The 25,295-nt window shown below is 44.8% G+C and overlaps 1 protein-coding gene across 10 annotated transcripts in view; it reads left to right on the top strand.

The window, feature by feature from the left end:
* Positions 1-22,861, top strand: part of PRKAG2 (protein kinase AMP-activated non-catalytic subunit gamma 2) — a 256,416-nt gene extending 233,555 nt beyond the window's left edge. For 5 of the 10 annotated variants that reach the window (XM_048213065.2, XM_044392289.3, XM_048213061.2 and 2 more), the window contains 8 exons: positions 6,037-6,082; positions 7,632-7,686; positions 8,685-8,811; positions 11,750-11,915; positions 12,263-12,300; positions 13,405-13,551; positions 16,503-16,596; positions 21,719-22,861. In XM_048213065.2, the coding sequence (XP_048069022.1) occupies positions 6,037-6,082; positions 7,632-7,686; positions 8,685-8,811; positions 11,750-11,915; positions 12,263-12,300; positions 13,405-13,551; positions 16,503-16,596; positions 21,719-21,750 (705 nt within the window). In that variant the 3' untranslated portion in view covers positions 21,751-22,861. Of the gene's footprint in view, positions 1-6,036; positions 6,083-7,631; positions 7,687-8,684; positions 8,812-11,749; positions 11,916-12,262; positions 12,301-13,404; positions 13,552-16,502; positions 16,597-21,102; positions 21,387-21,718 lie in introns of those variants that run through there. The other 5 variants (XM_048213064.2, XM_048213063.2, XM_048213060.2 and 2 more) reach the window with 1 other exon arrangement.
* Positions 22,862-25,295: the final 2,434 nt, after the last annotated feature.

Genomic DNA, 25,295 nt, shown 5'->3' with positions numbered 1-25,295 from the left:
GTATCTGATTTCTTAAATACTACCAATGCAAGTGAATATTGGTTTTCTTTATAATGGTCATATGTCTGCTTTTGAGCTAGCCAAATCAACACAAGTATGATTAACTGGATATATTTTGATCAAATGCAGCTAATCCCCTATTAAAAATCTCAGCAACGGGCACCCAAGTGACTCAGTTAAGCATCTGACTCTTGGTTTTGGCTCATGATCTCAGGGTTGTGGGATTGAGCCCCACGTGGGGCTCTGAACTCAGTGGGGAGTCTGCTTGAGACCGTCTCTCCTTCTGCCCCTCCCCACTCTTGCAAACATGCTCTCTAAATAAATAAATCTTGAAAAAATAAAATAAAAATCTCAGCAGTAGCTAATTAAATCAAAATTTTTATAAAAGCAGTTGTCTAAATATACAGCCCAAAGTTTTTTTTTATTAAGTTATAATTGACATACAATATTATATTAGTTTCAGGTGTACAACATAGTGATTCGATATTTTTATACATTACAAACACAATTAGCACAATAGGTCTAGTTACCATCTGTCACCATACAAAGTTAATTACAGTTTTATTGACTATATGCCCATGACTTATTTATAACTAGAAGTCTGTACCTCTCGGTCCTCTTCACCTGTTTCTCTTGTCCCTTCACCCCCTGCTCCTCTGCCAACCACCAGTTTGTTCTCTGTATCTTTGAGTATATTTCTGTTATATGTTTGTTTCTTAGATTCTACGTGTAGTGAAATCATATAGTATTTGTCTTCTCTGACGTATTTCACTTAGCATAATGCCCTCTAGGTCCATCCACATTGCCACATTTAAATGGCAAGATGCTGTTCTTTTTATGACTACTATTCCTCTGTGTGCGTGTGTGTGTGTGTGTGTGTGTGTGTGTATTCATCTATCAGTGGGCACTTCGGTTGCTTCCTTATCTCGGCTATTGTGAATCATGCCGCAGTGAGCATAGGGGTACATATATCTTTTCAAATTAGTATTTGCGGTTTTATTTTTCCCAGAAAAATACCAGAGTGAAATTACTAGCTCATATGGTAGCTGTTTTTAATTTTTCAAGAAAAGTCCATGCTGTTTTCCACAGCGGCCGCACCAACTTACATTCTCGCAACAGTGCACCGAGGCCCCCTTTGCTGCGTGTCCTCGCCAGCTCTTACTGTTTCTTGTCTTTTTGATACTAGCTGTTCTGACGGGTGTGAGGTGATAGCTCGTTGTGGTTCAATCCGCATTTCCCCGATGGCTAATGATGATGAGCATCTTTGCAAAGGCTTGTATTGGGGGCCAGTTTGTAAGCTTTGTTGGACTGCTAATCTTTGTTCAGTTCCGTGACTTAGGGGTCTCTGTGGAACTCCCTGGACTTTCCATTCTGCCTGGTCAAGACGCGGTCTCTTCCGTTGTGAGTCTTGGCCTGGCCTCGTCCTTTTGCCCGGGCACACCCCACTTAGCACTCAGTCAAAAACGCAAGGAGCTTCCCGCACCACCTTCTCGTCTCGTACTGGCCAGCTCCTCCTCTCTGCCGTGCTGCCCACAGATTGCACTGGGCTCCGTCTGCTCAGACTTTGATTTCTGTCTCCCGAACCCAGCGGGAGTGTCGTGCCCTGGCTAGGTCACAGTCTAGAGAGAGATGTGGTGATCGTGGGGCTCGGTTTGTTTGCCTGCCTTCTCCCGGGGGTGCCTGTCCTGCCCTGCCGATTGCCCCGTGTCTGAGAGCCACTGCTGCGCGTATTTTGCCCCATTTTCTAGTTGTTTGCAGCCGGAGACCAGTGTAGCCCCGTCCCCTCCGTCATGGCTGGTAGAGCTCCATGGGTACTTTCCATACCTCTCTGTGCTGTAATGTTGGTTGCAGTATGAATTCCAGTGTCAACTTTCACTGAACACAGTCTATTTGGAGTTAATACTGAGCTTTTTACATAAAATATAGTTCCATTTAATCTGCCCTTATTTTTGTTTTAAACAAAATGAAGAGGAAAAAGGAAAAGCATTCTTAGTTTTTATGCCGAGGAGCCATCTTTCGCCGCTGCCTGTGGTGTGCACCCCGCCGGCACCCACGGTCCGACGAGCCCCCGTCCGAGTCGAGCAGTCCAGTTCTGTTGTGACGAACCATCGTGCTTCTTGTTCCTCTGACAGTGTCCTGATGTCATCACCGTGCCTGGAGAACACTTCCGCTGTTTTATAGAAACTGAGTTACCAGTTGTTTTTAACACTTGGAAGATGTCATTCCATTGTCTTTTGGCCTCCCAGTGCTTCGGGTCAGAAGTCAGTAGAAATGTGTATCCTTCTCTCCTCTGGATGGTCCACTGTTTGTTTCTGGTTCAAGACTGTCTTTCCCTCGGTTTCAGCGCTAGCAGCCACGCACCTGCGTCTGCTTTTCCTGGTCTGTATCCTCCAGGGCTGCTGCATTTCTAGGATCTTCTAGGTTGGCTTTTCACCTAATTTGGGAAGTTTTTGCTGTTTCTTCAGATATCTTTTCTGTCCCATTCCTCTCCCCTGGGACTTCAGTCACATGTGTATCAGGCCACCCAACGCTGTCTCTGACCCTGTGTTGTTCTTTCCAGCTTTACTGTCATTGATCTTACCTGTGCTAATTCTTCCTTGGGTGATCTCCAGTATTACTTTCAAACCTTATTCCTATTGAATTTTCAGTGAGATTGGGAGCTTACACTTGAAAGATTTTGTAGGGTCTTTGTAAAATTTTCTGTGGCTGATTTTCCACAACATGGAAATGGAACTTTTTTTTTATTCTTTATTTAAATTCAATTTAGTTAACATATATTGTATTACTAGTTTCAGGGGTAGAATTCAGGGTTTCATCAGTTGCATATAATACCCAGTGCTCATGACTGCAAGTGCCCTCCTTAATGCCCATCACACAGTTACCCCGTCCCCCAACCCCTCCAGCAGCCCTCAGTTTGTTCCATTGAAGAGTCTCTTATGGTTTGCCTCCCTCTCTCTCTCATTTTATTTTTCCTTCCCTTAGCCTATGTTCATCTGTTTTGTTTCTTAAATTCCACATATGAGTGAAATCACATGGTATTTGTCTTTCTCTGACCTATTTTACTTAGCGTAATACCCTGTAGTTCCATCTACATCATTGCAAATGGCAAGATTTCATTCTTTTTAATGGCTAATATTCCTCTGTGTGTGTGGACCACATCTTCTTTATCTATTCATCTGTCCATGGACATCTGGGCTCTTTCCATTGTTTGGCTGTTGTGGGCATTGCTGCTATCAACATTGGGGTGCAGGTGCCCCTTCAGGTCACTCCGTTCATATCCTTTGTAGAAATACCTAGTAGTGCAATTGCTGGGTCATAGGGTGGCCCTATTTTTAACTTTCTGGGGGAACGCCACACTGTTTTCCAGAGAGCCTGCACCAGTTTGTATTCCCACCAACAGTGTGGGAGAACTCCGCTTTCTCCACCTCCTCGCCAACATCTGTTGTTTCCTGACTTGTTCGTTTTAGCCATTCTGATCCGTGTGAGGTGGTATCTCCTTGTGGTTTTGATTTGTATTTCCCTGATGATGACTGAGGTGGAGGATTTTTTCATGTGTCTCCTGGCCATTTGTATGTCTGTTCATGTCTTCTGGCCATTTCTTGATTGGATTATTTGTTCTTTGGGTGTTGAGTTTGGTAAGTTCTTTATAGATTTTGGATATTCTGCCTTATCAGATACATCGTTTGCAAATATCTTCTCCCATTTCTAGGTTGCTTTTAGTTTTGTTGACCGTTTCCTTTGCTGTGCAGAAGCTTTTTATCTTGATGGAGCCCCAGTAGTTCATTCTTGCTTTTATTTCCCTTGCCTTTGGAGACGTGTCTAGCAAGAGGTTGCTGCCTGTGTTCTCCTCTACGATTTTGATGGATTCCTGTCTCACATTTAGGTCTTTCATCCATTTTGATTTTATTTTTGTGTATGAAGTGAGAAAATGGTCAGTTCAGTTTCATTCTTCTGCATGTGGCTGTTCAATTTTCCCAACACTGCTTGTTGAAGAGACTGTCTTTTTTCCATTGGATATTCTTTCCTGCTTTGTTGAAGATTAGTTGACCATAGAGTTGAGGGTCCATTTCTGGGTTCTCTATTCTGTTCCATTGATCTATGTCTGTTTTTGTGCCAGTGCCATACTGTCTTGATGATTACAGCTTTGTAACATAGCTTGCAGTCTAGAATCCTGATGCTTCCACTTCTGGTTTTCTTTTTCAACATTTGTTTAGCTATTTGGGGTCTTTTCTGGTTCTTTACAAATTTTAGGATTGTTTGTTCCAGTTCTGTGAAAATTGCTGATGGTATTTTGATAGGGATTGCATTAGATGTGTAGATTGCTTTGGGTAGCATAGACATTTTAACAGTATTTGTTCTTCCAGTCCATGAGTATGGAGTGTTTTCCCATTTCTTTGTGTCCTCCTCAATTTCTTTCATATAAGTGTTCTGTAGTTTTCAGAGTACAGATCCTTTACCCCTCTGGTTAGATTTTCCTAGGTATCTTATGGTTTTTGGAGCGATTGTAAATGGAATCGATTCCTTGATTTTTGTTTTTTCTGCTTCATTGTTAGTGTATAGAAAGCAACTGACTTCTGTGCATTGATTTTTTTATCCTGAGACTTTGCTGAATTCCTGTATTGTTCTAGCAGTTTTTTGGTGGTCTTTGGGTTTTGTGCAGAGAGTATCATGTCATCTGAGAAGAGTAAAAGTTGTCTTCTTTGCCAATTTAGATGCCTTTTATTTCTTTTTGTTGTCTGATTGCTGAGGCTAGGACTTCCAGTACTATGTTGAACAACGGTCTTAATAGTGGCATCCTCATCGTGTTCCTGACCTTAGGGGAAAAGCTCTCAGTTTGTCCCCATTGAGAATATTAGCTGTGGGTTTGTCCATATATGGCTTTTATGATATTGACGTATGTTCCCTCTATCCCTACACAGTGAAGTTTTAATCAAGAAAGGATGCTGTATTTTGTAAATGTTTTTTCTACATCTATTGAGAGGATCATATGGTTCTTGTCCTTTCTTTTATTAATGTGGTGTACCACATTGATTGATTTGCAGATGTTGAACCTCCCTAGCAGCCCAGAGATAAATCCCACTTGGTCATGGTGAATAATCCTTTTAATGTACTGTTGGAGCCTACTGGCTAGGATCTTGGTAAGAATTTTTGCATCCATGTTCATCAGGGATATTGGTCTATAATTCTTTTTAGTGGGGTCTTTGGTTTTGGGATCAGGGTAATACTGGCCTCATAGAAAGAGTTTGGAAGTTTTCCTTCCATTTCTATTTTTTGAAACAGTTTCAGAAGAATAGGTGTTAATTCTCCTTTAAATGTTTGGTAGAATTCCCCTGGGAAGCCATCTGGCCCTGGACTCTTGTTTTTTTGGGAGGTTTTTTATTACTGTTTCGATTTCTTTGCTGGTTATGGGTGTGTTCAGGTTTTCTGTTTCTTCCTGTTTCAGTTTTGGTCATATATATGTTTCTAGGAATGTATCCATTTCTTCCAGATTGCTTAATTTGTTGGCATATAATTGCTCATAATATTCTCTTATAATTGTTTGTATTTCTGATGTTGGTTGTGATCTCTCCTCTCATCTCTCCTTAGCACGATTTAACCATTTGTCCAAATTAGAGTTGCTAAAAATTTTCTGTATCTTTAAAAAGGAGGAATGGGTATATATGTCCATATATGTTTTAAAATTTAAGTGTATCAGAAATTTTCATATTAAAATAATGAAAATATTATAGCTATTTTTTTAAAGATTTTTTATTTTTTTAAGTAATCTCTGCACCCAGTGTGGGGCTCAAACTCACGACCCCAAGCTCAAGAGTCACACCCTCCACTGACTGAGCCAGCCAGGCACCTGTATTATGTTTTAAATTTAGAAAACATTTATCTTCAAAGAAATGTAGAGCATTTTATAATTTATATTTCCAGTATTTCTGAATTATCTTGTTTCCACCTGCTGAATTATGGGACTCTGCAGGTTATGAAGTAATTTTTCTTATGTTGTATATGTTAACATTTGTAAATAAGAATTTTTCTTATTTGCAGGTACAGATTTATGAATTAGAGGAACATAAGATTGAAACATGGAGGGGTAAGCACAATTGGGTGTTAAAAATCTTAATATCAGGAAAAAAATGTTCTTAGTGTGTAAAATATATTTTAACTTCACGGATCCTTCTCTCTCTGCTTAATAAACTACGTAATTAAAACATGTCTCGTTTAATCTCAGTAGTGTACCATTACTCTTACAAGTATGATCCATTCTGTTGAATGGACGTTAGTGGAGAACCTACAGTAAGTCCGTGTACTAAGGCTGGGACATAAGGACGGATGAGCTCACCCAGGCCCCAGCTGCTGCCCCGAGGGGAGTCACCACTCACTGCTGAGTGTGGCTGTCCTTGCCCACAGATGGGTCTCTATATAGGAAATGCACCAGGGGAATGCCTCCTATGCCTGACAAAGCAAGGATGTGTTCTTAAATTTAATAATTAATTATTTCTTTATAAATTATGGAGAAACGTAGAACAAATGAGCCTTAAACTGGAAGATTTGGATAAATCACATGAAAAAATAACCCTTTAAAATCAGAGCACCTTTTGTAAAATGGAGCCATTTTTTAAATTCTCATTCTATGTGTAATTGTTCTTAGACCCATCATGCTGGATGGTTGGGGTGGATTGGACAAGGTGGGAATCACTGAGGAAGGCAGTCTGACGGACGTTGAGGAAGGGGTTGTATAGGGGTCTCAGAGAAAAAGCCTGGGTAGAAACGGAGGGACCTGTAGACAGAAACATGTTAATTAAAAACTGAAAATCTGCAAAATATGAAGGTCCATTAGAATTCTCTAAAGGGCAGGGGCTCTTTTAATTCCCTCTGACCTGTAAGTTTCATTGAATGGTACAGTTGATTTCTAATGGCTTTATCAAGTCAAACTTACACAGTCAACATGAAATCTGTATCTTAGCACTGCCCATTATGAATATATAACTTAACACCAAGAGAGGTACTTCTTATCAAATTCTATATAAGTAATGTTAGACTAAGATTTAAGTGTATTTACAATTTGATATTACATGGTATCTGGTGGTAATAATGGGAATGTCAGGCTGTTCTTGAACGCTTTCTGTATAGAAACCTTAGGAAGGCAAATTATAGTGGATCTTTAGAAAGATAATTTCTATAGACAACAAAGATCCCCAAGATACAGATTTTGAGCATTAGTTTGGTAAAATAAAACTTAAGAACGCCTAAAGAACAAAGTTTGTTAAAACCTACGTAAATTAGTTTTAGAGGATTTCATGAGCACTTCATCTCTGGAGGGCAACTGTAATTGGGAGCATTCTAGTGACCTCTGCTGGTATTGCTTTTTACATCCAATTGGTTGCTTTTTCTTCTTACAACATATGTTGTAATACTGTTTTTAAATATTTGATTTTTCCACAATGGCAACATCCTGAAAATAGTTTCTATGTTGTGTAAAATAGTCCTAACTATAATTTATACGGTAGTGTTCGGTAAATTAGGTTTTATTTCAGTTTTTAATCCTTCTAATTGTTATCTGTAAACTGAAGAGTAATTTATATAATAATTGCAAACAGCAAATGTGTTACTAATTGCATATTTTCTTTCTATAAAAACAGAGCTTTATTTACAAGAAACATTTAAGCCTTTAGTGAATATATCTCCAGATGCAAGGTAAACTTGTAAAGTTTTTCTCCTTTGAAAACATTCATTCAGATTGTTTTGTTTTCATGATTGATAGGTTTTTTTAGTCTAGATAGGCGACAGCCTCCTTAATTTCAAATATTAAATTTAATAAATTTAGAGAAATAGGAATCAGCCATTGTTTGTCCAAAGGATTGCTAAGGGGCTGGGAAGATGGTCAGACTAAGCAGCTTTAAAACCCGGACACCTGCCGCACAAACCGTGTGGGGAGCTTGTTAATCCTGCGTGTTCCCGGGCTCCACCTCCGACCTGCTCACTGGCCTCTGGAGGGTGGTGCCCAGGAATGGGCATTACAGCAGCTCCCCAGGCTCTCCTGTACCCCGACATGGAAGGGCCATCTCCGTTAGACACTGGTCCGGAGGCGGTCAGAAGAACACGCTGCCTCCTCGGTAGTGTTCTAGCACATACCTTGTGATCCAGGCCTTCTGGGACGGCTCTGATACGTTTCCACGTTGTATGAAAATATTCTGCAAACTCTAAGCACCAGTGAGAAAAAGTGGAATACTGATTTTTATTAGTTTATTTCTAAGTACAAAAAACCCAGATAAACGCACCGGTGTCTTGGTTGGCAGCCCCAGGAGAGGCCAGGGCAGCCCAGAAGCGGGCTGCATGAGGTCGGCTCCCGTGCGGGGCGCGGGCCACAGCTGCCCGTTGCTGCTGGTGTCCGGTAGCGGTCCTGGGGGTTCGCCCTGCCGTCTCTCAAACAGCAGCATTAAACTCACTACTGGAAACTGCTCTCCTAGAGATCCGTAGCTCGCACTCGTATCTGCGATTCACAGAGACTGAAAAATGGAAACACTTGCTGAGATAGCCAGTTTAAAACTTTTCCAAAACACAGTTTTAAGTCAAGTCAACCTTTTATTGCTACGATGTAAAAACACTGCAAATGCTTCTGAACTAGGGGTGCTCCAGAGCGTTTTGCAACTTTCTTTAAAGCCTCCTAACAACTTTGATGGCTTTTCCCGCAGCCTCTTCGATGCTGTATACTCGTTGATCAAAAATAAAATCCACAGATTGCCAGTTATTGACCCTATCAGTGGGAATGCACTTTATATCCTTACCCACAAAAGAATCCTCAAGTTCCTCCAGCTTTTTGTAAGTAGTTTTTAGTGTTTCTAAAGCTGTGGTTGCATCTACTTTAATCACTTCAAGTAAATTGGCTCCTGTCACCTCCGGAGGAGACGTTGTTAATTTTGGAATTGGGATTGTTAGGAGGTCTCCGTTTCTCAACTTACTGCTATTTAAATTGTACATTCTTCAAGTTGACTCCAGTTAAAAAGCAATCACCTTTCAGTGCAAGTATCAAAATAATAAAAACACTTGGAGTTCTCTATTTAAATTAGAATATTTTATCACTTAAAATATGAGGGCAGTAAAGCAATTTGCAAGTCCGTCTAATTAAAAAAAGTGCTATGGAAGATAAATTGAGCCAGTATTTATAGCAAATTGCGTTATGATGCTTTATTGGTATCATGGTTCTGGAAACATTCAAAAAATACTGTCCCCAGGATTATCTTATTATAAATTGCAGCAATAGAAAAACACAAAATGTATAAAATTTTGGCAAGAATCTACCATGTTGGTCCAAATTCGGGCTATGTTATCTGTAGGTTTTCTCAACTGCATTTGGAATGAAATGTCTTCATAATCATAATATTGGCCTCTTTGGTCAATATCTTTTAAAAGAGGCTCAGAAGGACCAGAGTTTGTTTGTTTGTTTGTTTGTTTGTTTGTTTACAAGAGGGCTTTAATTTTTTTCCTTTGGATTCTGTGCACTGAGTTTGAGGTTAGAAATAGTTGGTCAGCTGTGACCAGTAGGCGTCCTCATTCGTGGCTCAGAAATCACATGAAGTTTTGTTTTTGTTTTTTTAAGATTTTATTTATTTTAGAGGGAGTACAGAGGGAGAGGGGGAGAGAGAATCCTAAGCAGGCTCCACGGTGAGTGCAAAGCCCGCCGCAGGGCTCCATCTCACGCCCCGAGATCGTGACCTGCACTGAAATCACAGGTCAGATGCTTAACCTACTGAGCCACCCAGGTGCCCCGTGAAATCATTTTTCAAAAGAATTTAATGGACACTAAAAATCTATATCACATTAGCTTTTCCCTCTCCCTCTACACACTTCAGTTAAGGAAATGAGCTCGCATTTTGGGGTGATGCAGAGGAGTGGACGCTCCCTCTCCTGGAGCCCTGCCTCCATTCTGCCAGACAGGGGCACAGGGGTTCAGACGTGGGGAGAAATCTTGTCCATCAAGCCAGTCCTAAAACTAACACTCTCCGTGGTTAAATGCTAAGGAAGAAAGTAGGAAGTTTACTGAAAAGCATGCAGTTTAGTGGAGACACCGTGTCGGGGACAGTGAGGGACGTGTGGAGATGGCTGGACAGACGTCACCTCTGTCGTGCGCAGGCCCGAGGGTGGCCGTGCGCTGCTCTGGCTGCCGCCTCAGCATCAGGGCTAAACGGGACCCAGGCTGGGGCTGTGTATTCAGGGCCTGCAGGTGCCAGGCTTTTAGCCCGTCTGCCCCTCAGAGAGCAATTGTTGTAAAATAACGTTAATCGTGAGAGCCAGGGACTCTTAACGCATTTATGACATGGCAGCTACTGTCCTAAGCACTTCACAAGACACAGCTAATCCTCGCCTCCGCCCTCTCAGGTAGGTATTTTGATTAATCCCATTTTATAGGTGGTGAGACTGCGAGGTGGAGTGACTTTGCAGTTCACCGCTGGCCAGTGGCAGAGCGGTTCCTGCCCCGCGGCCTCCCTCCCTCCGCAGCCCTGTCAGCAGGCCGCGTGGTAGCTCCTTGGCACAGAGGCGCCTGGCTCAGAGGGTTAAACCTGCCCCAGGTCTCCCAGACGGGACGAGCTTGAGTCCAGCCCGTTTCCGAGGCAGACGAGGAATAACAGCTGGAGACAGGCCTTGGTGTTTTCTCTTCCATAAAGAGTAGAGGACGTTGCCTCTGCCAGAACTGCCTTATATTTGGGCCAATATGGTAATTAAATTGTGCTCTTAGAATGTTCAACTGGAGGTTTTCAGATTAAAATACCGAATTCTAAATAAATTTCAGACCCTGATTTTTACCGAATTGAGATCATTTTCTGAGAAAAAGTGGCTTTACCCTTAGAGACATTTGACAGTTAGCCTAAGCGTACAATATGGAACAGGGGTTATCCTGCATCAAGATGGGCTAGATGACCTAATAGGTCTTTCTTTTTTTCTCTAAATTTCTAGGATTCTCATGATTTGAATATTGATGAACTCTTTGACTTGAACATTTTGTTTCTTCTAATTGTTCATCTTTTCCTGATAATTATAAGGTACACCAGGAGGACGGAATCAACTATACCCTTTATACAAGGTGGATTTTTGAAACCGTAGACCTTATTTTGTTTTAGTCAAACATGACCCTAGACTTCTCTCTTCTGACTTCTCCTTCCTCCTCTAAAACAGCCCATGAAAAGAAAAGTGAACTTTAAAGCTTCTTTTAATTCTGTTCGGTTGGCTTGGTCTTTGCTCCCAGTAATCACAAGCTGGTGTCCTCCAGAGGAGAGTTCAGGATGCAGGGTGGGATGGGGTGAGGACCAGCTTAGCCGCAGCTCAGATCACCCCCATCAAACGTGCTGGGTTTGGAAATGTGTGGGTTCTTCATAAATAACACTTAATGCTGACAGCAGGACCAGGAATTTAACATAAATAAGAATAAAGGATTCTTGGGTGGCTATGGGTCTTGATTTCCAAAGAGACCTCTTGTTCCCTCTTCCAGCCAGGTTTTCAGTGAGTGAAGGGAAGGGGAACGTTACGATGTGTGTGTTCTGCAGTATTTTACTAAGTAGTTAAATATAAGCTCAGAATAGAAATCAGTTTGAACAAAAACTACAATTCTTATATGTAACATTTCCACGTTAATTCAGCCAGCCAGGTAGACTGGTAGAGAACACTAACTTGAATTTGTTATAGTTTTTCGTCCAAGTGTGGACATGTGAACATTAAAAGGTGTGTTGGGCTCTAGAGCATTTGTATGTATCTTCCTGTTTAGATGTCTGATATGCCAAAGCCTGCCTTCATGAAGCAGAACCTGGATGCCCTTGGAATTGGGACCTACCACAACATCGCCTTCATCCACCCGGACACTCCCATCATCAAAGCCTTGAACGTCTTTGTAGAAAGACGAGTGTCAGCCTTGCCTGTGGTGGACGAGTCAGGTCTGTGGGTTTGGTCATACCAGGGCCGAGGAGACCATGCTTTGTCCTCTGGGGCAAACTTACTGTTAAATGGTCAACAGATTGGATTGGGTGGGTGGCGGGCAGGGATTGGGGATGAAAATTTAGATCTGGCAGATCAAGTCAGCACCAAGGAGCACTCAAGTTAATGAGAATTCTAACCAGCTTATTTTCACATTTTCCATTAAGATGTGATGTCATGTTCATTTAAAATTAGACAAGTTTGTTATTAGCAATACTTAATTGCTAGTAAGTGTCTGATTAGGATGGATTTTAAATGTTACTTTTTGTTTCTAAGACATTTTTCTAACATCTGTTTTCATTTTTAGGAAAAGTTGTAGATATTTATTCCAAATTTGATGTAATTGTAAGTATTTTTAATTTCATCACACCTGTCATCTAGAATGCATTTAAAACACTCATTAATCTGTTTGCGTTTTCCCCGAATTTAACAGCTTTTGCGGATATGCGATCAGAGCATTCCGTAGACTGTCCATAGTAATTGTATTTAACATTCACTGGCTCAGCAGTGAATAATACATTAGCATTTTATAGTTGTCTTTTCAGTACGTGGATAGTTTATCCAGCACTCCAGCATGTGTAAATATTTTAAATGGTCCTATTTCCACTCACAAGACGTTACTCGTTCTGCCAACAGGCAAGGGCTTAGTGCGCACGTGAATTCGGGGATCCCTTGCTAGATAGAGCCCATTGTTTGCTAATTGGGAACAACTGTTCTAAAGACAGCAGCAGCATTCAGGAGAATGACTTAAAGTCCTATTTTTTAACCCTGGTGTATATCTGGAGGGGGTGCCACTTCTTTCCACAGGCTGCTTTCCTTTCCCCATTCATTTTAAATGCACTTCCTTAGGGTTTTATGGTATTTCTAAGAAATTCTAAGAAAGGGAACTGAAACTCTGGTAGCCCCAAATGTGCTCCTCCTTTTTGGCCATAATGTCAGTCCCAGCGTTAAATATTTCTTTGCAGCCAGCTGCCTCAAACCCTTTTGTTGCATGTATTCTGCTTACCGATAACAGACATCCGGAAACAGGCACTTGGTTGGGTCAGGTTGTCCAAGGCTGAAGCCGTGTGGGTCTGTGGGGCCTGTCCAGCGCTCTTCGTCCCCCACTGCTTGAGCCCAGGGGCTCCCCAGCCTCGGGCACCCTGGGCGCTTCTCACCCTCTACAAATGTCCATCCGCCTCTCCAGAGACTTTATCCACTCGGGCTCTAGAGCCTCCCCGGGGAAGAATGGGGGGTTCTTCTGCAGGACAGGCCGTCCTATTTCACAAGGTTGCTCCACGATGCAGGTATATACCTCTCTGTAAGCATCCGTTACTATTGGTGATGAACTAATGCTAAGGGCGGGTGATAACCTGGCGTGGTGGGACTCACGTAAGATGAACATGAATGTTTTTTAAAAAGAATGTGAATTGAAATGAAAGGATATGATTCACTGTTACTTTATTACAGAACCTTGCTGCTGAAAAAACCTACAATAACCTAGATATCACAGTGACCCAGGCCCTTCAGCACCGCTCCCAGTATTTCGAGGGTGTCGTGAAGTGCAGTAAGCTGGAAATCCTGGAGACCATCGTGGACAGGATAGTGCGGGCTGAGGTGAGGCAGCGGGGCCGCACTCCTCCCTCCCTCCCCACCCCTGCCCCACGGCGATGCCCCAAGTACTCACTGGCTGGGGCGCTGGGGGGATTGTGAATCGCAGGAACAGCCAGGGAGACAGAGGCAGGGTGTCGGATATCGACTTTCCCTCCAGAACCTCGCGTGTTCCCTGACGCGTAGGGCATCTGGAAATGTTCATTGAACTGATAAGTCCTGATATCATAGTTGAATCAAACTGGTAAGAGACTTTCATGGTTTAAAAAATACACAAGAAAACAAATGTCCCAAGGCCTTCAAGTTCCATTAGGGTATTAATGACTTTGAAGTTAAAAATGTGTGATTATATAGTCTTAACAAAGTGAAGGACAGATCAGAATTATCTTTTGATCTTTTTAAGTTAGTGTTCTCTCTTTCCTTAGATAATAGTAGACGGTCTGATAACGTCACCTCCTGACCGTCAGCACTTGTGTGCCCTCATACTTTACTGTGTGTAGGATTTTGGGGTGTACTTAAATAAAAGGTGAGCAAGATCACTGAATAACACATCTAATTCAATATACCCTCTCCCCAAATCATTTCTTTCCTTTCTTATTAAGGATAGGAATGTTCTCCCGTTTATCACTCTCTAGGACTAAAGGCTGCAACTGTGTTCTTTCTGGAACAATCCCTGAGTAGGCAGAAGCGTTCATAATGATACGTCTGCTCTGGTACTTTTTATTATAAATATGAGAATGCAGTCTAAGAAGAAGTGTCCCTGATAATTTTTTAGGCTAACAGGCGATCTTAACATTACATATGAAGTAGGGGTCGCATCAGAATACAGCCCCCTTGCTGGAGCCGTCAGATAGAAACACAGCCCCATTTTCATCATTGTGTATTGAAGACTGCCACCTTGCCTTGTGCTCACCCTATGGGGGTCCCCCACCCCCATTACCTCTGCTGTGGCTTTTGAAATGTATTTCACTAGCATCTCAATATGAATTCTTAACTTTTTCTACCTGAATTTAATATCCATCACTCGTTTTCCAAAGAGTTTTCATTGAGTTAGGAACACATCTTAACTTTTTATTAAAGTCCTTAGAATTATGTGCCTTTTGAAGATCATAGGTAATGATCCTAATTATTTATAAGGACAATGGACGCCCATATGTTAGAATCCCTCGTAACAGCGAAACATTCTAGAAGAGAAAAAGCCAGTTACTGTATATCGTATAATTCTGTGCATTTACATGCATATATGTGTGTAGAAAAGAAGCTAGAAGGGCCCACAGCGCAGTACTAACAGCGGCTGTTCCTGGGCGGCGGAGCTCTGGCTAACGCGGAGAACACGGAGAGCATGGTGCTCCTCCGCTCCGAGCTCTCTTGTTTGAGCATATATTACTCTCAGGTAAAAGAAAAAAGGTAATTGGCTCGTCCTCTCAGTTTATCTGGTGAGCAACAGATATTTCTTTGTGATAGGAAAGGGGTCATTGAGGAAAATAAAGATGTCATTCAACGCTTCTCATTACGCATCTTGACTTTTTTCCCCCATTAAAATAATTTCTTTCACCCAGTGGCTCCTTACCAGGGGACCAAGGCCAATTTTAGCTTAAATATAGCTGTTGGAGAAAGGGCCTCCAGTATCAGCAACGATTTGGTTTATTTATATGACATAAATACCACACCAGCTTTTTGATACCCAGGAGCATTCACTAGTTTAGACGCGGCAACAAGGGACAAGGAAATGTTTTTGGTGGTCATTTCTGCCTGGTAGAATTAATTCTCTGGGTGAGATGCCCACCCCTTGACCTTCAGTAGTTCAAAAGAGAGTTATTTAGTTAGCATTATTGAACGTTAACAACAAATTGTGTCTCCCATTGACAATACAGCATTCTCTGCTCCTAGATACCAGCCATTTTAATTTATAATTATAGTTCAATAATTGGATTGTATCGCAGGATTACTGAAGACCCTAAGGTTTTTTTAGAGAAATTTTTAAAGTTTAAGTCATCTCCACACTCAACATGGGGCTCGAATGCAGGACCCCAAGATCAAGAGTCGCAGGCTCTTCTGACTGAGCCAGCAGACTCCCCTAGAGGAGCTTTTAAAAGTCATGTCATGAGAAAGAACAAAGTGATTTTTTTTAACCCAAAGCAAGCTAAGATGTGAAAAGCATCCCCAACACAGTATCAGAGACAAACCTAAAAACAGAATTCCTTCCCTTTCCATCTCTTTCCAACTCACGGTGTGTGTTGAGGGGATAATGTTCCATAGGGAGAGGAAGATCGTCTCCAGGGCAACCAGCGGGCGTGTGGTCACCTCAGGCCTCAGTGCTAAAGCTCGGAAGTGAGGGCTCAGAGAAGCTCGATGCCTGCTCACTCCTCTCCTGTGTGAAGGGTGCTTTGTTCGAGTGACACCTCACAGCACCGGCCATTCGTTTATAAAAGACCTGAGTAGAACATGAGATGTGAATGTACTCTGTTTCACTTTATTATAGTTCATTTATCCTCTGAACTATATGAATGTATTAATGTCTGAACTTCAGGGAGAAAAGACTATAAAACAGTGAACCGTGACCTGTTCTGTTCCAGCGTTCATTTGGACATCTTTCCCATGTAAATCAGTGGCGGATAGCTATTAGAAACTGAAATACTACTTTAAAAATGCAAAATTCTGTTTAAGAGAATATTATGGCTACATTGTACTTCATTGGTTTGGATTATATCATTCATACGTTAATATTCTAAAATTTGAGAACAGCGGGACACAGCTGGTGAATTTTTCCTACAAGTAAAGTCAGCATTGCATTTTAACTTTGGAGCCTAAGACCGTTCATGGTTCTGGACGCCATTTCTGTCTCTTATTTGTGGGACGTATTCCTCGTATACTATATGAAAGACGCATTTGCTAATACCCGTTGTAGGCAGAACCTTCTGTAAACCTGACATGGGAGCTGCTTCTCTCGTTTGCAGGTGCATCGGCTGGTGGTAGTAAACGAAGCAGACAGCATCGTGGGCATCATCTCCCTGTCGGACATTCTGCAAGCCCTGATACTCACGCCCGCAGGTATGCGCCCCGGCTGCGGGCCTTTCCCTTAGAGCGCAGGCCGAGCGGGGAGCAGGGCGGGGGGCCGCCAACCGCTGCTTCCCCACCCATGCCTCCGCACCATGTTCGCTTTCTGTGCGGCTGTTCTTTGTAGTTATGGTGCTCTAGTTGGGTGAGAGAGAAAAGTTTATAGAAAGTATTCTCAGGAGCATCCTTTCCACGACCACAGTGCCTGGATAATTGAGGTTTCATCGCCAGATTCATAACCTTTTCCATTAAAAAGCTAAGATCTCTTCAGTTTTGCTTTATTTTTAGGACTATTTCCTGGAAAACATAGGAGGGAAATTCATTGGGTTCTAACTATTGAAACCATCATCTATCCTTAAAAAAAAAAAAAAACACAACTTACTAGTGTTTTGAGTATATAAAACAGAAGACCTAAACACAAATTTTTTTCCATTAATTGTGTATTGGAAATTACATTAACTACCAAACAGCAAATGACTAACCTCATTTTCTGCCAGATCAGCTCTGAGCATGTGCTTAGGCCACGGTCAGGGAGCATGCAGGGAGAGGGGAGGAGGGGGCTCCAAAAAAAGAGGGGTTGGTGTCTCCTTTGTGCCATGTTTCATAGAGGTGGGATGAAGGGTCCTAAAACACCAGCCCTCTCTTTCTCCTCCCTTCCCACCCCCTTTAAGCACAAACAATCCAGCCTTGGGCCAGACTGAGCTGTGCCAAGACAGGCCAAGACCGCAGACTAAGTCACTCCTGGGAGTTTCAGGTGTACGTCAAACAGTAAAGTGTGCGTGTACTAGAATGAAATCGAACTAGCCAAGACTAGGGTTCAGTTGGCTTGTAACCTAAAGATGCCCATCTTAGAGGGATCCCGCCACAGGGAGAAACCTCCCGCCCACGCCGTGACGCCCGTAGAGCAGCAGCACCTGGACGCTGTCCGCAGAATCGGAAACTCTGCAGACGGGCCCTCGGACAGTCATTTTCAACTTCAGCTGTTAGGGAACCTGAAATTCCCGATATTCCTCATAATCATGAAAACTGATAAAATGACTAAATGAATGTGAGACTGTGGACAGTATTATTTGTAATAACCCCAAACCGGAAATAACCCAGACACCTAGCAGAAGCCGACTGCATGACCTCCCGCAGCACTGACCGTGAACACACCTTGCTGTATTCGACCTCACACACGTGACATCGAGCGGAGGAGCAAGACCAGTCAGGGCGTGCGATGACGCTAACCGACAACATAACACAGCTCCCGGTGCACGGTGGGAAAAGGCCTCCTCCCGGGCAGACTCGTCCTTGCAGGCACATAATTCGGCACCTTCAGAAAAAGGCACCCCTTTCCCGGGCAGCGGGCCTGGGCCAAGGCACACATATGCTCGGCAGCATCAGGGTGAACTTCAGCCCTCCTCCGTCCTGTGGCCAAGATTCTTTGTGCACTGCAAACTCAAGACCGAACAAGTCAAGTTGTTCAGCCTCTTTATGCCTCGTGTCACAGGCCGTAAGAATGAGCATGTTGCCTGGGGCGCCTGGCTGGCTCAATCAGGAGAGCATCAGACTGCTGATCTCGGGGTTGTGAGTTCAAGCCCCACGTTGGTATAGAGCTTACTTTAAAACAATTGTTTTAAAGTTTTTCAATTAAAGTGAGAAAGTTGGGCTGGATGAGTTTACATTTCCATCCACATTTGATATTTTAAAAATTCTAAGTCCCTAATACTGCTCTGTGGGGAGGAACCCTGTTCCACAACCAGAATTTGGAATGTGCGTTTCCATAGAAATAACTTGCTAAAGATAGTAGTGAATTAGAATTCTCTACCATGGAGCGTGTAGAACGCTAGGAAATGCTCCAAGTGAACATCTGGATCAGCACTCTCCTGGACCACAGGGCCGGCCGGCCTCGGATCAGCAGCCCTTGAGACGCTCACACACGGGCGGCACGGCGCGGTGTAAGCATCAGACGAGGAGTCCAGCCGGTTCGCCTGGTGCCCCTCGTGCCCTGGGAGCTGCCTGAGTGGGCAAGCTGCTCACCTCCTTTGGCCTCTGCCCAGTGAGCTGCAGAGCGAGCAGACTCGCACAGGCCCTGCAGCCCTCCGAGACTCTGACCTGAACCCAGAAGCATGCACGAAGCCGTCTGTGCGCCGCGAGGCCCCGCCGGACCCGGGAGCCACCCCGCGGGGTGGGTGCTCGCGGACCAGTCAGTGAGAGGCCCTTTCAGAAAGCGTCCACCGTGACACGAAGAAAAGGTACCAGAGGTTCTTCTTTTCAACAGCTGACGGACACAGTCCTCCACTGAGGATGCTGATTCGCTGTAGTGTTTCTCTTCAGCAGCTCCTTGTAAAACTCAGACGGTCCAAACGAACCGCACGTGCACACACAGCACCAGTGAGGCCGTCGTCTGAAGGCAGGAGCCACAGCTGGTCAGCCCTTGTTCTTAGAGACTGTTCAGCTCTTCCAAAAGTCTCCTTGTGTCTGAAGCTAACACAGGAGAAGCTGCTGAGATGAGAAAAAAGGTGGCGTTCCCAGCAACCTGTTTGGAAACGCACCAGCCCGATAGGTGTTACGTGCAAATATCCACAGACCTAACACTTTAAAACGTTCTCAGAGTGTGTACAGACGCATGTGGGACACACCGCGGGGTCGGTTCCAGACCACTGCAGTAAAGCGCATATCGCAATAAAGCGGGTCCAAGGAATTTTAAAACGACAACGGACATGCCTTCATTGAACGATACTTTATTGCTAGAATGTGCTAACTGCCATCCGAGCTTTCGGCGAGTCAGTCCTGCCGCAGCTGGAGGGTCTCGGCGGCGCTGCCGACCCATCAGGGTGCTGGGCGCTGGAGGCCGGCGCGGCCGTGCAGGTTCGTAAGACAGGCGTGCGGTTCGCCGCCTCGACGGCTCGTCCGTCACGGTTTCTCTGCCGCGGCCGGTGCTGCCGGGTGGCATTTTACCCGCAGCAGAACTGCCTTCAGAATCGGAGTCGGTCCTCCCGAGCCCTGCCGCTGCCTCGTCGGCTGAGCTGCGGTCACCTTCTCGATCCTCGGTGGTCGTTTCAAGCATCGTCTCGGCGTCTCCGCCAGGACGAGCCGCATCCGGGAAGCCCCTTGCTTGGCGCGGCCCGAAGCAGCGGCTCCTCGTCCGCTCACGTTCGGTCCGGACTCTGCAGCAGCTCCGTGCCGTCTTCGGGCTCCACGCCTGGTTCTGCCCTCTGGCTGTGTCTTAGTTGTTGGGTTTCTAGAGCACAGACGGAGGGGACTTAGCATCAGTCTTAAGCACCCTAGGGTTTTCAGGTCACCGAGCACCGGCTTCAGCTTCAGGTCACCAGGCGCGTTAGCCCCTCACAGGAGGGTCCGCCTGTCCTTTGAAGCTTGAAGCCAGGAGCTGCCTTCTCCTCTCCAGCTGCGAAAGTCCTCGCTGGCGTCTCCTCCAAGACCAGGCTGTCTCGTCTACGCGGACAGTCTGTGGTTTAGTGCGGCCACCTTCATCGGTGATCCTAGCTGGAGCTTCTGGAAAGCTTGCTGCTTCACCTTGCGCTCCTGTGTTACGGGGACGGCGTCTTTCCTTGAGCCTCCTGACGCGGCCTCTGCCAGCTTCAGACGTTCCTTCTGCAGGTCCTCACCTCTCAGCCGTCCTAGAACCGAGGAGAGTCCGGGCCTGGCTCTGGATGAGGCTTTGGCTTAAGGGAGCGTGTGGCTGGTGTGGTCTCCTGGGCAGACCACTGCCCCTTTCTCCACGCAGCAATAAGGCTGTTTCCCTAATCATTCGTGTGTTCCCTGGAGTAGCACTTTTTTTTTTTTTTTAAGTTTATTTAAGTAATCTTCTACACCCAACATGGGGCTCCAACTAACGACCGCAAGACCAAGGGTCACACACTCTTCCGACCAAGCCTGCCAGGTGTCCCTGGGGTAGCACTTTCGATTTCCTTCAAAAACTTTTCCTTTGCATTGACAACCTGGCTGTTTGTTAAAAGAGGCCTGGCTTTTGACATGCCTTTCTCGCACTAAGCTTAATTAGCTTTTGATATAAAGTGAAAGATACGTGGTGGACTGTTCCTTTCCCTTGAATACTAGGGGCCATCGTAAGGTTGTTAATTGGACTGATTTCAATATTACTGTGTGCCAGGGACTAGGGAGGCTTGAGGAGAGGGAGAGAGATCAGGGAATGGCTCGTCAGGGGAGCAGTTAGAACACACACATTTATTAAGCTGCTGTCTTATGTTTGTGTGTGGTTCATGCTGCCAACAGTTAAAATAGTAACATCAGAGATCACTGAGGGGCGCCTGGGTGGCTCAGCTGGTGAAGCTCAGGTCATGATCTCCTGGGTCGTGGGATCAAGTCCCGTGTTGGGCTCCAGGCTCAGTGGGGAGTTTGCTTGAAAGATTCTCTCCCTCTGCCCCTCCCCTCCTTTCCCCTGCCTCTTTCTTGCTCTCAAATAAATAAATCTTTAAAAAAAGATCAGTGATCACAAATCACCATAACAAGTAAAATATGAAAAACTTTGAAACACAGAATTACCAGAATGTGACAGAGAACAAATGCTGGTCGGAAAACAGCGCAGCAGGCTGGCTCGATGCAGGGTTGCCGCAAACCTTCAGTTGTAAGAACTAATCTGCCAAGTGCAGTAAAGCGAAGCACAAGGAAGGAGGTGCGCTGTGTGACAGCAGTACCGTGCACCTCCACTACAACACGGGCGTCCTCCACTACAACACGGGCGTCCTCCACTACAACACGTGCGTCCTCCACTACAACACGGCCGTCCTCCACTACAACACGGCCGTCCTCCACTACAACACGTGCGTTCCTTCTTTCACAAATTCTAGCAGTTCTGCTAGAACCCTTTTCTTTTTCCAAACTAAATCTTGCATATTTCGACTTCTGACATGTAGCACAGACTCGAAGTGGGCTGCTGTGACTGCAGGTGGGGGAGAGGTGCTTGGAGCCACCTGCTCATCTCCTGTCCCTGCCTCCCAACATCTAGAACATTCTCCTAAGGCACTGCAGAATATGGGTTAAGACCACCAAGTGGGGGGGGGGCGGGGAACCACAGCTGCTGTGTGTAGGACAGGCCCAGCTGCCACGTATTTTTCCATTGCTTTGACACTTTCATTTCTCCGTCTCCCGACAGGTCCCAAACAGAAAGAGGCGGAAGCAGAATGACCACTGTGAGCGGAGAAGCCCTTGGAGGAGAACCTGAACAGAGATTCTGGGTCACGCTTTGCCTCATGAACACTGACCGTGACAGATGACAGTCGAATGGCTAAGAATGTATATCAGGGTTTAGTGATGGGTATTTTTTCCAGTGATATTGAAACTGAGCATAAGAAACAGAGTTTATGTGTTTGAAGATTCAGGCTTGCATTAAAAGACTGTTTTCAGACTTTGTCTGAACGATTTCAAATGCTGTATGTTATTAAAGTGCACTGTGTCCTGAAATTTTTATTACTTTTCATTTCAAAGAATTCACTGGTCTGTAACAGGTAATATGACATAAGGCGAGTGCATGGCCTCTTCAGACCTAGTGCCTTATGTCAGAACACGCGACATGTCATCACCGCGGCCCATGGCAGCTGGAGCCACACGGTGCTGGGGCGTGAAAGTCTTTGGACCTTTACCAAATCAGTTTGTTTTCATTAGATTTGTCGAACAGTTGTAATTTGGATATAAATAATTACTTTATAAAACTTCTTTAATGACAGTTTTATGTTTAAGTGTCTGTTCTGAACTATAATGTAAACAAAACTGCTTTACAACAGCTTTATTTATTTTTACTTTCATGCAATTTTTTACACATCGTGGTGGGGAAGCTTCACCGTACCCATTAATAAACCATTGGTTGTTATTTTTAAATGGCAAATTTCTCATTTAAGTTTGGATCTGGAGAGGGTAGGACTTCTAAAATAGCCACCGTTAGGTTTTAAAAGCCGAAGTGTCTGAAAGCACGTGTGGAGACCTGCTCTGCTAGACTGGAAACAGGCAGCGGTTATGAGGAAACAAAAGTGCCGGGAAGATGTCTATTTTTTTCTTGTGTATTGAAATGTAAAATCATGACGTTTGTATGACTGCTGATGCGATTGTTTTTGTAAATTTTATTGTGGCATATACAGTATTGTCATATGGTTGAGAAGAAACACAATGTTTCCTAATGTAAGTGCTCTGAAAATGTCGACACTGTGTATATATATATATATATATATATGAGTATAGTTTGATTTGTTTTGGGGTTTTTTTTTTGGCAGATTGAAAAATTAAAATAAATCTTATTATCGACCATTTTGTTAAAGACGTTCTTTAAAATACCATGTCTTTCAGCACATATTCATTAAAAATCTGCACGCAGTTCCCCACTCAGATAATTCTCCCCAAATGAAGAACATGAATTCTATCCCTTTTTCCATCATCAGAAAAAAAACGCTTAATGACTTGATTCATAAACTTCACCTCTCTCCACTATTAAATAGAATTTAATGAAAAATTGGTGTGCAGATTTTCGTGCCAAGCGTCGCTTTTTTGATCTCCTAAGAGGCCAAATATGAGAGCACATGGGTCCATTTCCCCATAGAAACAACTGTGACTGTGACTTAGGTTAACGATAACACTTGGGAGAAAGCAAAAAAGGCACAAAGCTCGTAAGACAGTTCTGAAACTCAAAGCCTGTTTTCATCCCACCGCCGGTTTGCATGGCGCACACGAGTGTGCACGGACTCCACCACGTGTGGGTGTGGGCTGTGTCTATTCGGCCTCAGAACCTGGACCGTTTACAGAGATGTGTTAACGTTTTCTCCTCCCACGAGGCGCAGTCCCGCCCACGGGGAGGGCGGGGCTGTGCGCACGTGCCCACACTCGGGCTCGGGGCGCACCCGCAGGAGCTCGTCCAGGGCACACGTGCCCATGCCCGGGCTCGGGGCGCACCCGCAGGAGCTCGTCCAGGGCACACGTGCCCATGCCCGGGCTCGGGGCGCACCCGCAGGAGCTCGTCCGGCCACATGTGCCCACACTCGGGCTCGGGGCGCACCCGCAGGAGCTCGTCCAGGGCACACGTGCCCATGCCTGGGCTCGGGGCGCACCCGCAGGAGCTCGTCCAGGGCGGCAGCCACTCACCAGACGGAGGGCTGTGATCCAGGAGCTGCTTCCAGCAAGTGATAAAAGGGTTCTGTTAAGTGTCCTCTCGGTGCCCTTCTAGAATGAAGGAAAAGTGCCACTTCAGCCCGATGAAGGAAGGATTCTGAGGGAAAAGCCTAACTGACCTGAGAGAAACCACCTGGGCGCCATTGCGGGATGAGCCTCAGGTGTTTGCAGAGCCCTGCTCCCCGGCAGGCTCCAGGGGACCCCCTGAGCAGCAGGCATACTGGCATCGGCGGGGCCTGCCCCCCCCCGCCCCGCCCCCACCGTGGCCCTCACACCAAGGAGGAGCTCAGGGCACCCAAAGGCTTGTGAACAAATGAGTGATGAATATGAAAGAGCGTATCAACACGAACCACATCTGTTCCAGAAATGGAGGGCATCCGTTCTGTTTTATAGAGAAACAACAGATTTATTGAACCAATGACATTTCTTAGATTCTCCTACAGAAACACTTGCATGAGCAGACAGTCCTCTTAAACCACTGGCTCATCAACCTAGGGAGATGTTGGACCCTAGAGGACATGTGGCAAAGTGGAGACATTTTCGGTTGTCGCCACTAGAGGTGGGGGTGGGGTGTGTAGTACTGGCACCAGGTGGGTAGAGGCCACAGATGCTACAGAGGATGGTCCCCATGACACCGAATACCCAGTCCAAGATGCAAGTAATGAGCTTAGACACTCTGCCCTGAACAAGTAAAAATCCTTTGGGTATTTTGGCTACATTTGTTACTTTCTTACTGAATCCTTCTGTCTTTGGGGAAGAAAAACTCAGCAGGCAGCCTTTCTGGGAAGGGAGACAATCAAAGTAATCCACAGGTGGATTCCATAGGATTTACTTTCAAAGTAAGTTGGAGAAAATTCCAACCCGTAAGGAAATACTTGGAAATACTTGGAAAATTAGTTTCACAGTTTATAAAGAAATCTAGAAGGAGTTACAAAATTGTTTTTCACATAAAATTTCCTATAAAATTGGCATAGTTATAAGTCTGCATAAAGAGTATGCTTAAGACACATTCACAGGAAACCCCTAAAATCCCCCCCCCCCATTGTGGACATAGCCTGATTTTATTTCTTGGACTTAACACACTGCACAGAATTTACCTTAAACATCGACCACAGCAATGGCATGGGAGGTACGATTATCACTTGGCTCTCAAAGGTATTGAGATCCTTCCTGCAGGGAGGTCAGAGAAAAGCCAGGTATCTAGTTCCTTCTAGAACCCTCCGTGCTTGAAATACTGCTGACCTCCACCTCCAAGGAACTCGCAGATGGGAATCAGAAGACTAGCATTTTGAAATGCTGCTCTGACTTCAATTATGGGCTTCCCTCTCTGGAAAGCCCGCATCACAATCATCTGCTCTCTTTTGACACCAGAGCCTACGGGCCACGTATGTCTGCCTAGCAGGTTGGAGATGCAGGATTGGTCTCAGCTGCCCCCACTCACCAACATCAGGAGCTTCTGGCCCTCTCCCTCCCCCTGCTCCTGCCGGGACACTGGTCACCACCACAATAGTCCCAGACTGCCACCTGTCACTGGTGCTCCTTTGCCCCAGGCCGAGGGCCACCGCACGCACCCCAGC

This window comes from Ursus arctos, unplaced genomic scaffold (assembly GCF_023065955.2).
Source record: "Ursus arctos isolate Adak ecotype North America unplaced genomic scaffold, UrsArc2.0 scaffold_3, whole genome shotgun sequence".
Taxonomy (NCBI): domain Eukaryota; kingdom Metazoa; phylum Chordata; class Mammalia; order Carnivora; family Ursidae; genus Ursus; species Ursus arctos.
Note: the sequence above shows the minus strand (reverse complement) of the source record. Positions and strands in the feature narration are given on the sequence as shown.